At 44.5% G+C, this 15,917-nt stretch overlaps 1 protein-coding gene across 1 annotated transcript; it reads left to right on the forward strand.

The window, feature by feature from the left end:
• Positions 1-872: 872 nt before the first annotated feature.
• NRM (nurim) lies at positions 873-12,864 on the forward strand. The gene is made up of 4 exons (XM_026720770.2): positions 873-1,251; positions 4,828-5,030; positions 7,425-7,601; positions 9,967-12,864. The coding sequence occupies exons 1-4, from the start codon at positions 1,083-1,085 to the stop codon at positions 10,285-10,287; spliced, it is 870 nt and encodes a 289-aa protein (XP_026576555.1). The 5' UTR covers positions 873-1,082; the 3' UTR covers positions 10,288-12,864.
• Positions 12,865-15,917: the final 3,053 nt, after the last annotated feature.

The following is a 15,917-nucleotide window of genomic DNA, read 5'->3' on the forward strand; positions in this document are numbered from 1 at the left end:
TTAGTATTTCGTATATTATTAATATGCTCTGATGCTAAGGAGTTCTACTCCACCTCCCCACCTGAAAAGTAATCTCTTCCAAATGCAAAACACAAGCAGGGGAGAGGAGTTTCAATTTTCAGTTTCAGTTTCACAGCAGCAAGTAGCTTTAGTACAGAACAGTTGAGCTAAGCCACGCCCAGGCTCCTTGCTGTCTCCTTGCTCACACAGCAAATACTGTTTCAGTTTCCAAACAGCTCTCAACTCTCTCACACCCGACAGGATGCTAGCCAGAGGAAAACCGATGGATGCTGATAGGCAGAGGCAGAATTCCCGCCCCCCCCCCTTATTTTCCTCCCCCAAAACTAAGCCCAATCACAATAGTTTCCTAGCGAAGCACAGGTATAGAGCTAATGTGTGTGTGTGTGTGTGTGTGTGTGTGTGTGTGTGTGTGTGTGTGTGTGTGTGTGTGTGTTCCCTCCCTCCCCCCCCCTATACACATACACACTTTTCTTTTTCCTAATGCAAGGAAAAAAGCGAGGTAGGATTTAGGCAGCTTTGATGGGAACGCGAGAGGTTATTATGATTACTTTTTTAGCGAATGGATTGCTGGTGTGCCGTCAAGGATCCAGAGTTTACCAGCGTATATAGGCTTCAGCGTCACGGAATCTCTCAGATACAGATAATCAGAGTTGGAAGGGGCCTTGTAGGTCATCTAGCCCAACCCCACTACACCATTTCTGACAAACGGCAGTCCAATCTCTTCTTGAAGGTCTCAAGTGATGGCGCTCCCACAACTTCCGAGGGCAAAGCTGTTCCATTGGTTGATTGTTCTCACTGTCAGAAAAGAAGGGCTCTCAAGAAGAGCTCTCTCGCCCCCGGCCCCTCCTCCCGAAGTATGTGACGTCATTAGAACAAAGGCGGAACTGGGGATTCTAGGGAAGCCCTCTCGCTGGGGGGGGGGGGCGGAGGAGGAACGCCGCGATTGTGACGTCACGGGAGGGCGTGCGGATTCCGGGGAAAGCCCCACCCGCAGCTGGGCGTTCTTTCCAGGCGGCGGGAGAAGCTCTTGATTTTTTTTTTTCCTTCCCCTTCCCCGCGCCATGGCTGCTTTGCAGTTCCTGCTGATGATCCCGGCTTTGGGCAATTTCCTTTTCACCTTCGGGACCGGCGTGGAGTTGATCCGTTTTATTTCCTTCCGTGCCGTCTTTTTGCAGCTGCCCGCGGGGGCCGCAGCCTCTCCTCCTCCCCACGGAACCGGCGTGAATCCAAGTAAGATCCCGAAGCAGGACCTCCGATTCGGTGTGCGGCGCGGGCTGCTTCCGAGATAGTTGGAGGGATTTATTTATTTATTTATCTATTTATTTTGCGGTGAGTTGGCGCGGGCTGCTTCCGAGATATTTGGAGGGATTAATTGATTATTTATTTATTTATTTTTGGGTGAGTTGATCCCCCCCTCCGATCTAAAAGGCTCCCCGTGGGGAGAAGAACCAGCAACCGATGCCGTGGATGTGTTTGAAATAGCGAGTTAAAAACGAGAGCGCCAAGAAAGAGAGATTTCCATGCTGCAGCTCTCGACCCTTGCCTGCTCTGTCTGTGGCAACGTTTCGAGCTGCGGCTTGTTTCTGCCCGGAGGCCCTTTGGAAAAAAATAAAAGTGGCAAGACTGGAAATAGAAATGAGTGAATGCGCTGCCAAAAATATTGCGGCTGGCCAACGCATGGATTCGATTTGATTTACACAGTAATATGGATTGCATGAGCGAACTTTATCCATGGCCGCGTTCTGACAGCATAATAAACCCAAACCGCAAATCCACACCGTGGCTTCCAGACTGTTTGTGTGAATCCAACCAGTGAGAGAGTATTGAACAAATCATTGCCAAGTCGCAGCCATATAAGATGGTGAAAGCAGCTGAAGTGGCATTCAGCTGCCCTCTGCTATGAATGTTTAGTTCTTGCTCAGAGGTGGGATTCAATTTTTTTAACAACCAGTTCTGTGGGTGTGGCTTAGTTGGTGGGCATGGCTTGGTGGTCATGTGACGTGGCCAACTCCACATCATTCACATTGAGGCATGCATCTCCTCGCCTGGCCTCTCATGACTGTGGGGATGCTGCAACAGTCGTAAGTGTGAAAAACGGTCATAAGTCACTTTTTTCAGTGCCACTGTAACTTTGAATGGTCACTCCACACAAGCAAAGTACCAGCAAAGGAGGAAAAAAATAACCTCCAGAGACGTTCCAGAGACAGGAAGTCTTTAGTCCTGCCAAGAATGTAATAAAGGTTAATGGAGAGGCAGCTTCTGTAAGCAACTCCAGAATGTTTCCTTCCTGCCTTCCTTACAGGATTAGGCCAGTAATTTCTTCTAACAACCGGTTCTCCAAACTGCTTAGAATGTTAACAACCGGTTCTAGCAAATAGGTGCGAACTGGTAGAATCCCACCCCTGTTCCTGCTGAATAACTGTTAGCTCAAAACTTTTCAGCAATAATATTAGAAGTCGTCTTTGACAGAATTCCGCTTCTATCGCTTAAAGATCTGGGCATTTGATCAAGGATTAAGGCTGGTTTTGAGGCGATGGCTTCAGTCCACACTCAGTCCCAGAAAGCTATTCCTATCTCTAAGAATTGCACATAATTTTGATGCTCATCAAAGTGAAAAATTTTCCCTTGTTTTACTCTCCTTGGATTGCAAACGTTACAGTCCTTTTATGCTTTCTGCAGTCGAGATGAATATTCGGGATGCTGAGGTAGCTGTGTCCACCAGATTTTGAAGTGCAACTTGGAAAATATAAGGGAGGGGGGTGGAATCAGATTTCTAATGGTCAGTGTGAAGACCCAGAGTGTAACACAAATGTAACAAAATCCAAAACATAAATAAATGTCCTTTAATGCCTCCAACTTGGCCCCACTGTTCAATAATTCTCAGTTGGAGATAAAACGTACTCAAAATAGTCTTCAAAAGAAAGCAATACAGTCCAAATTTAATGAGCAGATAGAGGTGAAAATAAAAACCGAACGAACTACTACAATGATGAAATTTCCACAACGGAACAGGAGAAGTATTTACCAAATTCAAGGAGATAACAAGGCACAGTTTGTTGGAAGGACGCCAACCAAGATAACCTCAAACCAAAATAAAACACGCTTTGACTCCAGCGTTTGCTAGAATGCAGGTCCAAAGTCTTATGCACTTGCAGCCCATGAAGAAGATCAAGGCCCCCTCCTCCCAAGTAGACCAGGTCTCTCCCATATCCTCTCCTCCTTGCGTGCCTTAGGATGGATAGGGGATGGGCCTGGGTCCTCCTCTGACTGTCCAGCTGGCCTTTGCCCTTCCCCAACCTCCAGAGCCACACTTCCACTCCCTGTCAGCTGTTCCTCCTCTCCCTCAGAGTCAGTCTCCACCAGGGGCATGACAGCCAGTTTCCTTTCTCTGCATTCTCAGCAGTTCTACAGACTGGGTTGGACAGACTGGGGACTGTCTGAGACTTCAAGATTTCATTTTGTAGTCCCAAAGCGCCCCTCTTTGCTAGCTGTAGATGTAATATTTTTCTATGCAGGGGTTTCTTGAGATCTCACAAGTATTTCAAGGGTTCCTCTAGGGCAGGGGTCTCCAATTTTTCTGGCTCGGTGGGTGGTGGAAGGAGAGAAGGGTTGATTTTGCACCCGTGCCGTTTTTACAAATGCACCTTCACACCTGCAGTCACCCACCGCTTCCGCAGCCCGGTTCCAAATGGGCTGCGGCCCAACACTGGGCCATGGATTGGGTCTTGGGGACCCCTGTTCTAGGGCAGGGTTCATCAATCTCAGCCATTTTAAGCCGGGTGAACTTCAGCCTCCTAGCTGGCTGGGGAATTCTGGGAGTTGAAGTCCACTCATCTTAAAGTTGCAGTCGACAAAACTCTGCTCTCAGTTAAAAAGGTTGAGAAAAGTTGATCTAAACCAGAGGTGTCAAACTCAAGGCCCACGAGAGGGCTGGATCTGGACCATGGAGTACTTAGATCTGGCCCTGGAAACAGCGAAGGACCAGCCCTCAGTGCCTCTGCCAGCAAAAACAGAGCTTTGGAGGGCTGCATGCGGACCTTCCGAGCTCCGTTTTTGCTGGCAGAGGGTTGCAGGAAGCCATCGCAGCTTAAAACGGAGCATGCAAGGGCCTCAGGCGGCTCTCCCAACTCCATTTCCACTAGTAGAGGGTTGCAGGAAGCCACTGCAGCCGAAAACGGAGCTCGGGAGCCTGTTTTCTCTGGCAGAGTGTTTGGGGCCACCACAGTGTCAGAGTATTCATTAACTAGCAGAGACATAGTTAACAGAGCCAATGAATAAGCATAGCAACTAAATCAGCCAATGAGGGCTGAAACTTAAAGAGAGAATCTGGGCGTGGTTTATCTCTGTTCTGTGCTCAGCTCTAAAATAAAGAGAAACTAACTTGCTTGCTTGTCTGCTGAAGTTGAGTTGCTGCTCTGCTTTGAACCTGTAACATGTCTGCTTCTGTCTGAGTTTGCTCCATGTTGGAGAAATCTACAAGTGGTTTGTAAAATTTACTTCATATGTTTATAAAGAAGTTATGAAGCCTCAGTCATCTGTGTTTACTTTTCTGGCGCTGAATTTACGCTGCAATACTATGAACACACAGCCACCCTGGGACAAGTGACTTCGAGCTGGCCATGTCTACCCTGGCCATGCACACACACACACACACACACACACCCAAGGTCAAGCACAACCCTGGTGCGGCCCTCACCGAACGCGAGTTTGACACCCCTGATGTAGACATTTATAAACTTCCTTGGTAATTCTTGTTTTATGTCCTGCTGTCTACAGGGTGTAAGATTCCTCATTTTTCTCTTGCAGGTGACACCTCGAATCCTCAGTGGAAAATGGCCCTAAGAGATCCCAAGATTTTGAACTCGCTAACGGTGGATGTGGGCCTGATCGTCCTTTTTGTCCTGCAGCACAGCCTGATGGCTTCTGATCGGGTCAAACACTGGACCTGCAACTGCTTTGGGGTCTTGCAGAGAACGGTCTATGTTTTTTGCACAGACTTATCCCTTCAGGTAGGCGGGTTGATTTAGACCCAGGGTCTTTCAAACTTGACAGCTTTAAGACTTGTGGACTTTCACTCCCAGAATTCCTGAGCTAACATGACTGGAGGAAGAATTCTGGGAGTTGAAGTCCACAAGTCTTAAAGCTGTCAAGTTTGAAGACCCCTGATTTAGAGTAATAAAGTGGGAGGCTGTACAGGCACAGCTCGACTTACGGATGGCGCACCAATTGAAGTTACAATGGACTCCAACTTTAATTGAAACTTCAAGGAAAGTTACCAACTTCCTTTTGAAGTTACAATTGTTGCACCACCCTCACAACCTTGCAATCACATTTTAGATGCTTGGCAACCAGCTTGCATTTATAACTGGTTGCAGCATCCCATGGTCGCTTGATTGCTTTTTGTGATTTTTTTTTTGTCATTTTCCAGCAGAAGCATCCATTGGATAATAGCAATAGCACTTAGACTTATTTACCGTTTTACAGTGCTTTACAGCCCTCTCTAAGTAATTTACAGAGTCAGCCTATTGCCCCCAACAATTTGGGTCCTCATTTTACCCACCTCGGAAGGACGGAAGGCTGAGTCAACCTTGAGCCTGGTGAGATTCAATCTGCCAAATTGCAGTAGGAGTAGCTTGCAGGACTGCACTCTAACCACTGTGCCACTGAGGCTCTATATAATAAGCTGGATTGACAGTCATGATCATGTGGTTTGCTTAACAACCATGGTGACTTGCTTGACCACAGTGGTAAAAGTTGAGTGCAGTCACACGGTGACTCGACTCACGACTGCAATGACTTATCACCAAAATTCCGGGCTCATAAGTTGAGGACTACCTGTAAAAGCTTGAGCCTTTAATTCTTCATTATGTTGCAAAATATAAATTGAGTTTCTTTCTCAGCTAAGAGAAATGGGCATTTAAAAAAAAAAAGATAATATAAAGATTATCATTTTAACTTGCGTTTAAACTTGCATCGTTTTGTAAAATGCAACTCGCCTCCAGAGGTTGTGAGTACTCCAACACTGGAGGTCTTTAAGAAGAGATTGAGTGACCCTTTGTCTGAAATGGTTATAGGGAGAACCTATGGCAAGCGTGCCACAGGTGGCATGCAGAGCCATCTCTGCCAGCACACAAGCTGTCGCCCTGGATCAGATCCACCGCGCATGCGCACACGCCTCCTGGCGGGTATCTGCCACGCATGCATGAGAGGCGGGGTGTACGTGGGAGACGCATGCGCATGCACAGAGGAGTGGGGCGCAGGGGGTCATGCACGCATGTGCAGGGGGGGCATGGGAGTCAGTGTGCATTGCATTATGGGTGCAGGCATGTGTGCGCATGCGTACATGCACACTTTTGACATGCGACGACGAAAAGGTTAGCCATCACTGGTATAGGGACTCCTGTCTGAGCAGAAAGTTAGAACGGGGATTTCATTGAGGGCTGCATCAGGGTTGTTAGGATATGTGCAGAGTGACCCTTGTATTAAAAGGATATGCACACGGAAACGGTTTATGAGAATAGTTATGAATAAATGTACAGCCACACAGAGTTGAACAAGTGGTATTAATGTTTATTTGAAGAAATTGCACAGTCCAATAAACAGTCCATGTCATGCACGTTTTTAACAGTCCAGAAATATCCAGTTATAAAGTCTTCTTACTGGTTTCATGTCTTTTACAGCAGACAAATATCAAACCACAATACAACAGATAACCTTCGATATCAACAGAATACCAAAATAAACAGTTAGTCAGTATCGGTCCGTAGTCTGTCAGTGTAAGTACAGTATTAAGAGAGATCATCAGTGAAAAAGAGAAAGAGAATTAAACCATGATCTATAGCTCCCTCTTATGGCAACTTGTAGCATAATTAATCAACAGAACATAGCATAATACATTGCAGTATTTTGCCTTAAAGCTACAAACATATGTATTTGTAGCTTATATATTGTCAGTCCAACTATGTTATTTACATATACATAACAAGGGTTGTGTTTGACCTCAGAGGGCCGGGGTGGACGTGGCCAGCTTGATGTCACTCGTGGCGGCCCGAATGTTCTGCCAGCAAAAACGGGCTCCCAATCTCCATTTTCGGCTGGGATGGCCTCCTACAACCCTCTGCCAGGAGGGCGCTCCTGAGCTCTGTTTTCACTGGAACAGAGTTGCAGGAGACCGTCCCAGCTGAAAACGGAGATTGGGAGCCCGTTTTCACTGGCAGAGGCACTGCAGGCTAGTCCTTCGCTGTTTCCAGGGTGGCCTCGCGGGCCAGATCTAAGCACCCCATGGGCCAGATCTAGCCCACAGGCCTTGAGTTTTGAGAACCCTGGAGTTTCTCACATGCAGTCATGTTAAATATCTTTGCAGTGCTTGCTATTAATGTAATTTTTTTTCCCTTTTAACATAGTTGCTGATGAGGTATTGGCAGCCAGTACAGGATGGTCCTATGCTGTGGAACACAAACACCGAGCCATGGATCACTTGGGTTCCACTCATCTGCTTTGTCCTTCATTTCATCTCCTGGCTAATCATCTTTAGCATCATTCTCATCTTTGATTATGCAGAACTGATGGGGGTCAAGCAGGTATTGTGTTTGTATTCTTTTCCCCTCCTTCCTGTTTCTCTGTTTGGTGACCAAGGCTGCAGGCTGCAGTATAGTGTAGTTTGATAAATAGAAATATGTTGAACCCAGCATCTGATGTTATCTTCTGAGGGTGTGTGTGTGTTAACGTTTCCCCCCAAGCATCACTTTTTTTTTATTTAATGAAATTTAGAAGCCACCTTAGTCCAGATGCCTATGAGTGGCTTACACTTAAAAAGTGAGAGTGAATAAAATATTAAATAGAGCTCTCTGTAACAGACAGTACATCCCAATAGAAAAGAATACTTGTAGCACAAGATTGAATTGTGAGGCCCTTGGCGCTCTCTGAGCTTGGTTGTTTTCTTGCAGACAGTCAAACAGTATATACAACAGCGAGTTTAGTTTATCATTGCACCTCGTACAACGAAATCAAACACCATCTTCAGTGCACATCGTGACCATGAAAATAAACACAAACACACTTCCTTCGCACTCCACACATTGAATTAGAAACCCCCGACACCGCACCAACACTGCACTATACAGTAGAATTCAATAGAGTTACTGCTCTGGGATAGAAGCTGTTTTTCAGACTATTTGTCCTTGTTTTTATTATTCTCTGCCGTGTGCCAGATGGTAATAGTTAAAAAAAAAAGGTGCCCAGGATGAGATGGATCTTTGAGAATGTTTTGAACTTTCTTAAGGCAGCGGGAGCTATAAAGCTCTTCCAAAGAGGGGAGAGGGCAACCAATGATCTTCTGGGCAATGACATTAACCCTCTGGAGTGCTTTCCTATCTGCCACTGTGCAATTGGCAAACCATACAGAGGTGCAGTAAGTTAGGATACCCTATAGTGCAGCAGTAGAAGGTCACCAGCATAAATAAGGAACTACCAAGAAGAAACCACTCCCACCAGGGGTGGGATTCACAATTTTTAACAACCGGTTCTGTGGGTGTGGCTTAGGTAGTGGGCGTGGCTTGGTGGTCATGTGACTCAGTGGACATGGCTTGGTGGTCATGTTATTGGCTGGGTGTGGCCAACTCAATATTACTCACATCGAGGTACACATCTCCTGAGACAGGAAGTCTAGTCCTGCCAAGAATGCAATAAGGGTTAACAGAGAGGCAGTTTCCGTAAGCAACACCAGAATGTTTCCTTCCTGCCTTCCTTACAGGATTAGGACAGTAATTTCTTCTAACAACCGGTTCTCCGAACTACTTAGAATGTTAACAACCGGTTCTAGTGAATTGGTGCGAATTGGTAGAATCCCACCGCTGACTCCCACCAAGACTGACAGGCCAAGGCACTATATATAAACCCCACTCCCTTCTAGCACTGAAGATGTTACTGAACTAGGTAATAAAACATCTGCAAGAAAACAACCCAAGTCAGAGAGTACCAAGGACCCCGCAAACAATACATCTGGAAGGGAAGGAAAGGAGTTCAACTATGAACGTGCCCTAAGGCCTTGAGGGGGTCGGTGGGGGAAGTACAGATAGTCCTCATCTTACAACAGTTCATTTTGTGACCGTTTACAACAGCACTGAAAAAGTAACTCAGGACAATTTTTCACACTCATGACCCTCACAGCATCCCGATGGTTATGTGATCAAAATTCAGACACTTGGGAACTGACTCATATTTATGGTGGTTGCAGCGTCCCTGGGCGGCCATGTGATCTCCTTCTGACAAGCAAAGTCAATGTGGAAGCCAGATTCACTTAACAACCATTTTACCAACTTAACAACTGCAGTGATACGCTTAACTGCGGCAAGAAAGGTCATTAAATGGGGCAAAACTCACTTAATAACTGTCTCACTTAGCAACAGAAATGTTGGGCTCCATTGTGGTCATTAAGTCAAGGACTATCTGTACTCAGCGTTGTGCTACAAATGGGAAGCCATTTGTTCCTCTAGAATCTTCAGAGAGCCCAAGGCTGCCTTGGACGTATGTTAAAATCTGGGAGTGCCTCTGTCAGTGTTCCAGAAAACCTGCCCTCCAATAAATAACTCCGAGGCAGACATCCTCTCCAAAGTTCTTTTTATTAGAGTATTAAACTGGCGCATCTGGAAAATCCCGAATCTGAAAGTTCCGGGTTTCTTTGCAATAAGTAAAAACTACAAATCCATCCCCTGCACCCCTCATTGCATCACATGCCCCAATCACCGTCCATCCCAGCTTGAGACGTCCTCCCAACCCGGTGCAGAAATAACATGACCTTGACATCGAAGAAAAATGCTATTATGTCTAACCACATACACTCCAAGAAATTCCCCCCCCTCCTGTTTTGGATCATCTGGTGCTAATATGGCTTCCAAAGCTGACAGCCTCCCAGTAAACAGATGTTGCTCTCATTTCATTCCCCAGGTTTATTACTATTGCTTGGGCATGGGAGACCCTTTGGCTGTGAAGTCTTCACGGGCTCTCCGTCTCTACTCCCACCTTCGTCACCCACTGTACGTGGAGTTTCTTCTTATCCTCTGGGCTGTTCCCTGCCTCTCCCTTGACCGCCTGCTTCTGGCCTCCCTCTTCACGATCTATCTTACCTGCGCTCACAGCCTGGATGAACAGGATTACCTCTACCTCCGTGCCCAGCTGGACAAGAAGTTCCAAATCTTCTCCCGGGAAGAGGCAGCATATGGGCGCTTGTTGGCTCAAAATGGCCCCTCAGACTACAAGGACAATTGAGTAACGGTCGGATAGGTACCTGTTTTAGTTGCAGGGGTGGGGTCTGACTTTTGTGGGGGGGCGGGTGTCAAACTTTGCCAGGTCCCTGCTTACAAAGCACTGAATAATACGCCATATCTTGATTGTGCTTTTATATAAAAAGGACTTGAAGAGCTACCACCCAAAAATTTGTTTATCTACTGGGCCAAGTCTCTTGTAACTCCCGAAAAGAATCTTTCCTAAGCTAGTGTTCTCCATTATTATGGATTGGAACTTCATTGTCCTCCACAGCAGTATTAGATAAAGATGTTGGGGGTTTTAGACTTGAAATATTTGGAGAATGTCAAATTGGGATAGTGTAGACTGAAACACACTAAGTTCTACTCGTATTGTAGATCATGTAACAGAGGTGCTGTTTAGGATCTTACTGGAGAAGATTGGAATAGCCAATGCCTGGGTTGATCCCACCTTAGAATATTATGGAGATCCGTTTTGATCATGAATTTTTCTCTTACTCTGAGAATTCTTAATAATGGTTGAAATCTAGCTATAATTGGCCAGCTTCTAGGTTGGACGGTTGTGTGGAGAGCAAGAAGTTGGTTAAACAAATGTGTGAAAAGAGGCATCTCTAGAATATGTTTGCAAGAGGATAGCAACCCCTTCTGAATTAAAAAAAAAAGAGGAGGAACTGCTCTTTAGCGCTTTAATGGCCTGCTTTGACTAAGAGAATGTTTAAAAGGGTCCTTCTGAAATTAATAGCATGTTTTTATTTATTTCAAAGGAGCTTTTACTGACCTCTTGCCACAATTCTTAATCATAGCATTTTAACCTCAACATGCAAATAATTAATTTTTAAAAAAATATTAGCAGCCAAGTGCACTTATTTGGAGGAATATGTTATTAAGGGATTATAGATGCATTTCTTCAATATAAGTATACAGTGTGTTTGTGATGGTTTAAGCCGCTTAATTACTGTTGCAAAGGTGCCTTGTTCCTGAGGTGAAAACTTCCTTGGATCATAGAAGAAAAATCAGAAATCAAAAAGATTTCAGTCCAAATGCTAATACTAATATCTTAGTATTAGATTTTCCTACAGGATTTTCCAAATCTTTCATTCGTGTTCTTTTAAAAGATTGTCTTGATTAATAGAAACATTGCCCATGTTAGAGTTCTCAGATACAGTTATCCTTGTTATTCCCCAACATGCTACCGAGGGAATTCTGGGAATTGAAGTCTAAACATCAAGTTGCTAAGGTTGAGAAATAGACCATTGAGTTATGGCTCTCCTCTCATCATCATCATGTCACATAGAATCACATCTGGGGGCCATCCAGCAGCATCAATAGGAAGGGTCAAAAAAGCTAAGTCCTTTTGTAGATGTGTACAGATGTATAAAGGGACAGGACTTTTATCATGATGCTCCTGTGGAAATCTTGTTTCACCCCATAGGTTGGCACGGTGGGCACCAGTTTGGGGAAGTTGTGGGCACTTTAACTACTTAGCAGAAAAATTCTTCAACTTCCTGTACGGAACATTACAATGGAACATATATTTTTAATTATAAATTGCACAGATCTGATGAATAGAATGTGATAATAAATAGAACAAACGTGTTCCATCACTCTAGAAGTAAAATGCCTCCTTCCTCCCTGTGCCCAAATGTCTATTTTGTTGTAATTCTTACTTTTTTTAAAGGTACAGGAATCAGAAGAGGAAAGTTAAAATTTCTAGCTGCTACCGTGTTTCCCCGAAAATAAGACCCTGTCTTATTTTTTTTGCCACCCAAAAAGGCACCAGGTCTTATTTTGGGTGGACGTCATTCACTGACTAACCTCATTTGTGCATGTCGCCCCCAGCCTCCTTTTCTCTGTCAGAGGCCTTCAAGAACTACTGTACTTTTTCTGCAGCCGGCAAGGCTGTTCTGAAGGCCTCTGCAGCGGATAAGAGCTCTGGATCGATCCAGAGCTTTGTTATCAGCTACAGAGGCTTTCAGAAAAGCCTTACCAGCCTTTCTGGCTGCAGAAGAAATGGGCCAGAGAAGCAGGTGTTGGGTGTGCAAGGCCTGGGTATAACTGTCCAAGGTAAGTAGTAGGGCAGCTCCACCCCCCATCCCCACCCGAGCTTAATTTTTACCCGTGCACTCTGGAGTGAACGGGAACTTAATTAGGGCTTATTTTGGGGGGTAGGGCTTATATTGAGCACACATGTAAAAATCAAGCTAGGACTTACTTTCAGGGTAGGTCATATTTCGGGGGAAATGGTACTGCCTAAGGTCTGTTTCTACTGCCTTGTTTTACAGTGACCTGGAACACCACCAGTATTGCTTTCCAAACTTTGCTCTGCTCTTGTAAATGTATATTGTAATTCTGTATCTTAATACTAACGAAGCTTTTTTTAAAAAAAGAAAAAATCTTGGATTTCAGTGCAAAATAAATGTAATCTATTTTTTTAAAAAGACAAAACTTGCTTGTTTGCCTGTGTTCTACTGTGACTTAAAAATAGAGAATAGATGTTGTTGGGTGTTGAACAGTCATGTCACTGAAAATGTCATGGCATGTCATCTTTGGCACGTGTGTCATAGGTCCACTCACCATCACTGTACTTAACAATTGCGCAGATTATAGATTACAATGTGTTGATTTTGAAAAGGGATAATTGAAGTTTTAGCATAAATTAGGCTAGTGCTGCCTTTAGAATTTTGTCCTATATCCAGGCAGGCCAGAAGACAAAAGATGATGACTAATGCATTATTTACCTGGCAATTGCTGTCAAGACAGTTCACATGAAAAAATGCCACTCTTGGAAAATTCACTTGGTTACAAGCATTTCGTCTGAGAATGGTTAGCAACAGGTATAAGAAAGATAATGATCTAATGTCGCTTTTAACTTGGGATGATGGAGGACTTACCTCCATTTCACATTGCTGCAACTCCCTCAGGAGTTAGGACTGCTGAAAATTGATTCACACAAATGGAATTTTTTTAAAATCTAAGAGCACGGAATTAACGTGTTGTCATTTGACCCATTAATCTGGTTTTATCTTGGTTTTTTAGTTTTAGTCTTCTGGTCACACCAGATCACACCAAAGTATGCCTTCATTCCTTCGGCCTCATTTAGCAACCAAATTGCATTTCATCATTTGGGATAGAACCTTTTATGTGTATAGCTTGCATTAAATGTGAGAGATAAAGTCAGATTATATGGGAGTAACCACCACAGACAAATCTCTTTTCCATAAAGTGAACCACGGATGCACTATATTAAATACAGTAACTGCCATGGAAAGCAATGTAAGTGGAATTGGGTATTCCCACTGGACTTTGAAATGGGAATTCCAAATTTATATTGCTGGGAAGGAATTGGGTACATCTAATCTAGTGAAAAGGACAAGGGGTGACAAGATAGCAGTGTTCCAATATTTGAGGGGCTGCCACAAAGAAGAGGGGGTTAGTCTATCCTCCAAAGCACCTGAAAGCCAGACAAGGAGCAATGGGTGGAAGCTAATCAAGGAGAGAACCAGCTTAGAACTTAGAAGAAATTGCCTGACAGAACAATTAACAAGTGGAACATCTTACTAGAAGTTGCGGGTGCTCCATCACTGGAGGCTTTTAACACAAGATTCGACAGCCACTTCTCTGGAATAGTATAAGGTTTCTTGCTTGAGCAAGAGGTTGGACTAGAAGACCTCCAAGGTCCCTTCCAACACTGTTATAACCTTTTGTTAAATCGGAAGCAGGACTTTTACAGGTAGGGTGGACATTTCACTCTGAATGCCAACCAATCGTGCCATTTTCCATTCCATTCCATTCCATCACTTGAGACTTTCAAGAAGAGATTGGATTGCCATCAGTCAGAAATGGTGTAGGGTCTCCTGCTTGGGTGGGGGGCTGGACTAGATGACCTATAAGGTTCCTTCCATCTCTGATTATGTGTTATTATGTTATTCTATCCCACCCGATTTCTCTTTCCTGCCCCACTTGGTGAAACTAGTACAAGTGGTTCTTGACTTACAACGGTTCATTTAGGGCAGGGGTTCCCAACCTGGGGTGTTTGCACCCCCTGGGGGTGCGAGACGATATTCCAGGGGGTGTGAGAAAAGTCCAGGTAAATAATAGGATATTGGCTATATGTTGGCATTTTTATTATTTATTTCAGGGGGTGCGAGGTTCGAGTGAAATTTCTTTAGGGGTGCGGGGCGAAAAAAAGGTTGGGAACCACTGATTTAGGGATTATAAAAAGTTACAAAGGCAATGAAATAGTGGCTTATTGCTGTTTTTCACCCTTACACCTGTTACACCTCCATGATCACGTGATTGAAATTCAGATGTTTGGCACCTGGGTCGTATTTATGATGGTTGCAGTGTCCCAGGGTCATGTTATCCCTTTTTGTGACCTTGTGACAGGCAAAGTCAGTGGGAAAGCCAGATTCACTTAACAGCCGGGTTACTAACTTAACAACGGTAGCAAAAAAGGTTATAAAATGGGGCAAAACTCAATAACTGTCTCACTTCACAGTGGAAACTTTGGGCTCAGTTGTGGTCGTAAGTAGAGGACTACCTGTATTCCCTATCCAGGGCAGACTTCATTTTCACTGGAGTACTTTGGGTGGTAAGAATTATTTAAAAAATTCCTTCTCTCCCAACACACTTTTTAAACCTAAAGATGGTTGTACTTTTGCAAAGCCTTCCGTTTCCTTGAGCTTACGACCATTTTTGCTGAATGTGCAGATGATCCTGGCTGGACATACAGGGAATCTTCAACGTATGACCACAAATGAGACCAGGATTTCTGTTGTTAAGTAAGACCCTTGTTGAATTCTGCCCCATTTTACCTTTCTTGCCACAACTTTTAAGCGAACCTCTGCAGTTGCTAAGTTAGTAACTCGGTCGTTAAGTGAACCTGGCTTCCTCATTGACTTGGCTTGTCAGAAGGTCACCGAAAGTAATCATGTGACAGTGGGACCGTCATAAATATGAGTCAGCGGCCAAGTGTCTGAATTTTGATCAGATGACCGGGGATGCTGCTGTGGTCGTATGTGTGAAAAATGGTCATAAGTGGCTTTTTTCAGTGCCACTGTAACTTTGAATAGTCGCTAAACGAACTGTTTGTAAGTTGAGGATTACACATACATTTCTGAGAATGACTGAGAATCTCCAACAGTGGTCAACCTATGTAAGTGATGGGCAATAACTCGCCGTTCTGCTTGTAGCCATGGTGGTGCAGTGGTTAGAATACAGTATTGCAGGCTAATTCTGCCGACTGCCCTGCCCGACTCAAGGATGACTCCGCCTTCCATCCTTCCCAGGTCGGTAAAATGAGGACCCGGTGTCAGTTTTGGAAGCCATATTCCATGCTGCCACATAGCCTGAGAAAGTGGGAGGGGGGTGATTTCAATCAAGCAGCTTTAAGTAGATAAAATTCTTTTGTAAGGTCATTGAGTATGGCGCAGGATGAAATAAGGATCTTACTTTTGGACGGATCGTGATCGGGCCATGTGATGTCATGACGGCCAAGGGGGGTGGGGGATGGATTTATAGTTTGGGAAATTGTGTGAAGCCCAAAAAAAAACTTTTAGATTCGGGATTCCGCAGATGTGCCAGGTGCTATTCTAATAAAGGTGCTTTTGAGATTATATCTCGGAGTTACTGATT

This window comes from Pseudonaja textilis, chromosome 2, assembly GCF_049901715.1.
Source record: "Pseudonaja textilis isolate UNSWEBS1 chromosome 2, rPseTex1.2, whole genome shotgun sequence".
Taxonomy (NCBI): domain Eukaryota; kingdom Metazoa; phylum Chordata; class Lepidosauria; order Squamata; family Elapidae; genus Pseudonaja; species Pseudonaja textilis.

Excerpts from the sequence above, each read along its gene's own strand:
- NRM (XM_026720770.2), top strand. The coding sequence starts at position 1,083 with ATGGCTGCTTTGCAGTTCCTGCTGATGATCCCGGCTTTGGGCAATTTC. Across the intron at positions 1,252-4,827 it reads CGGAACCGGCGTGAATCCAA|GTGACACCTCGAATCCTCAG; the intron begins GTAAGATCCCGA and ends TTTCTCTTGCAG. Across the intron at positions 5,031-7,424 it reads GCACAGACTTATCCCTTCAG|TTGCTGATGAGGTATTGGCA; the intron begins GTAGGCGGGTTG and ends CTTTTAACATAG.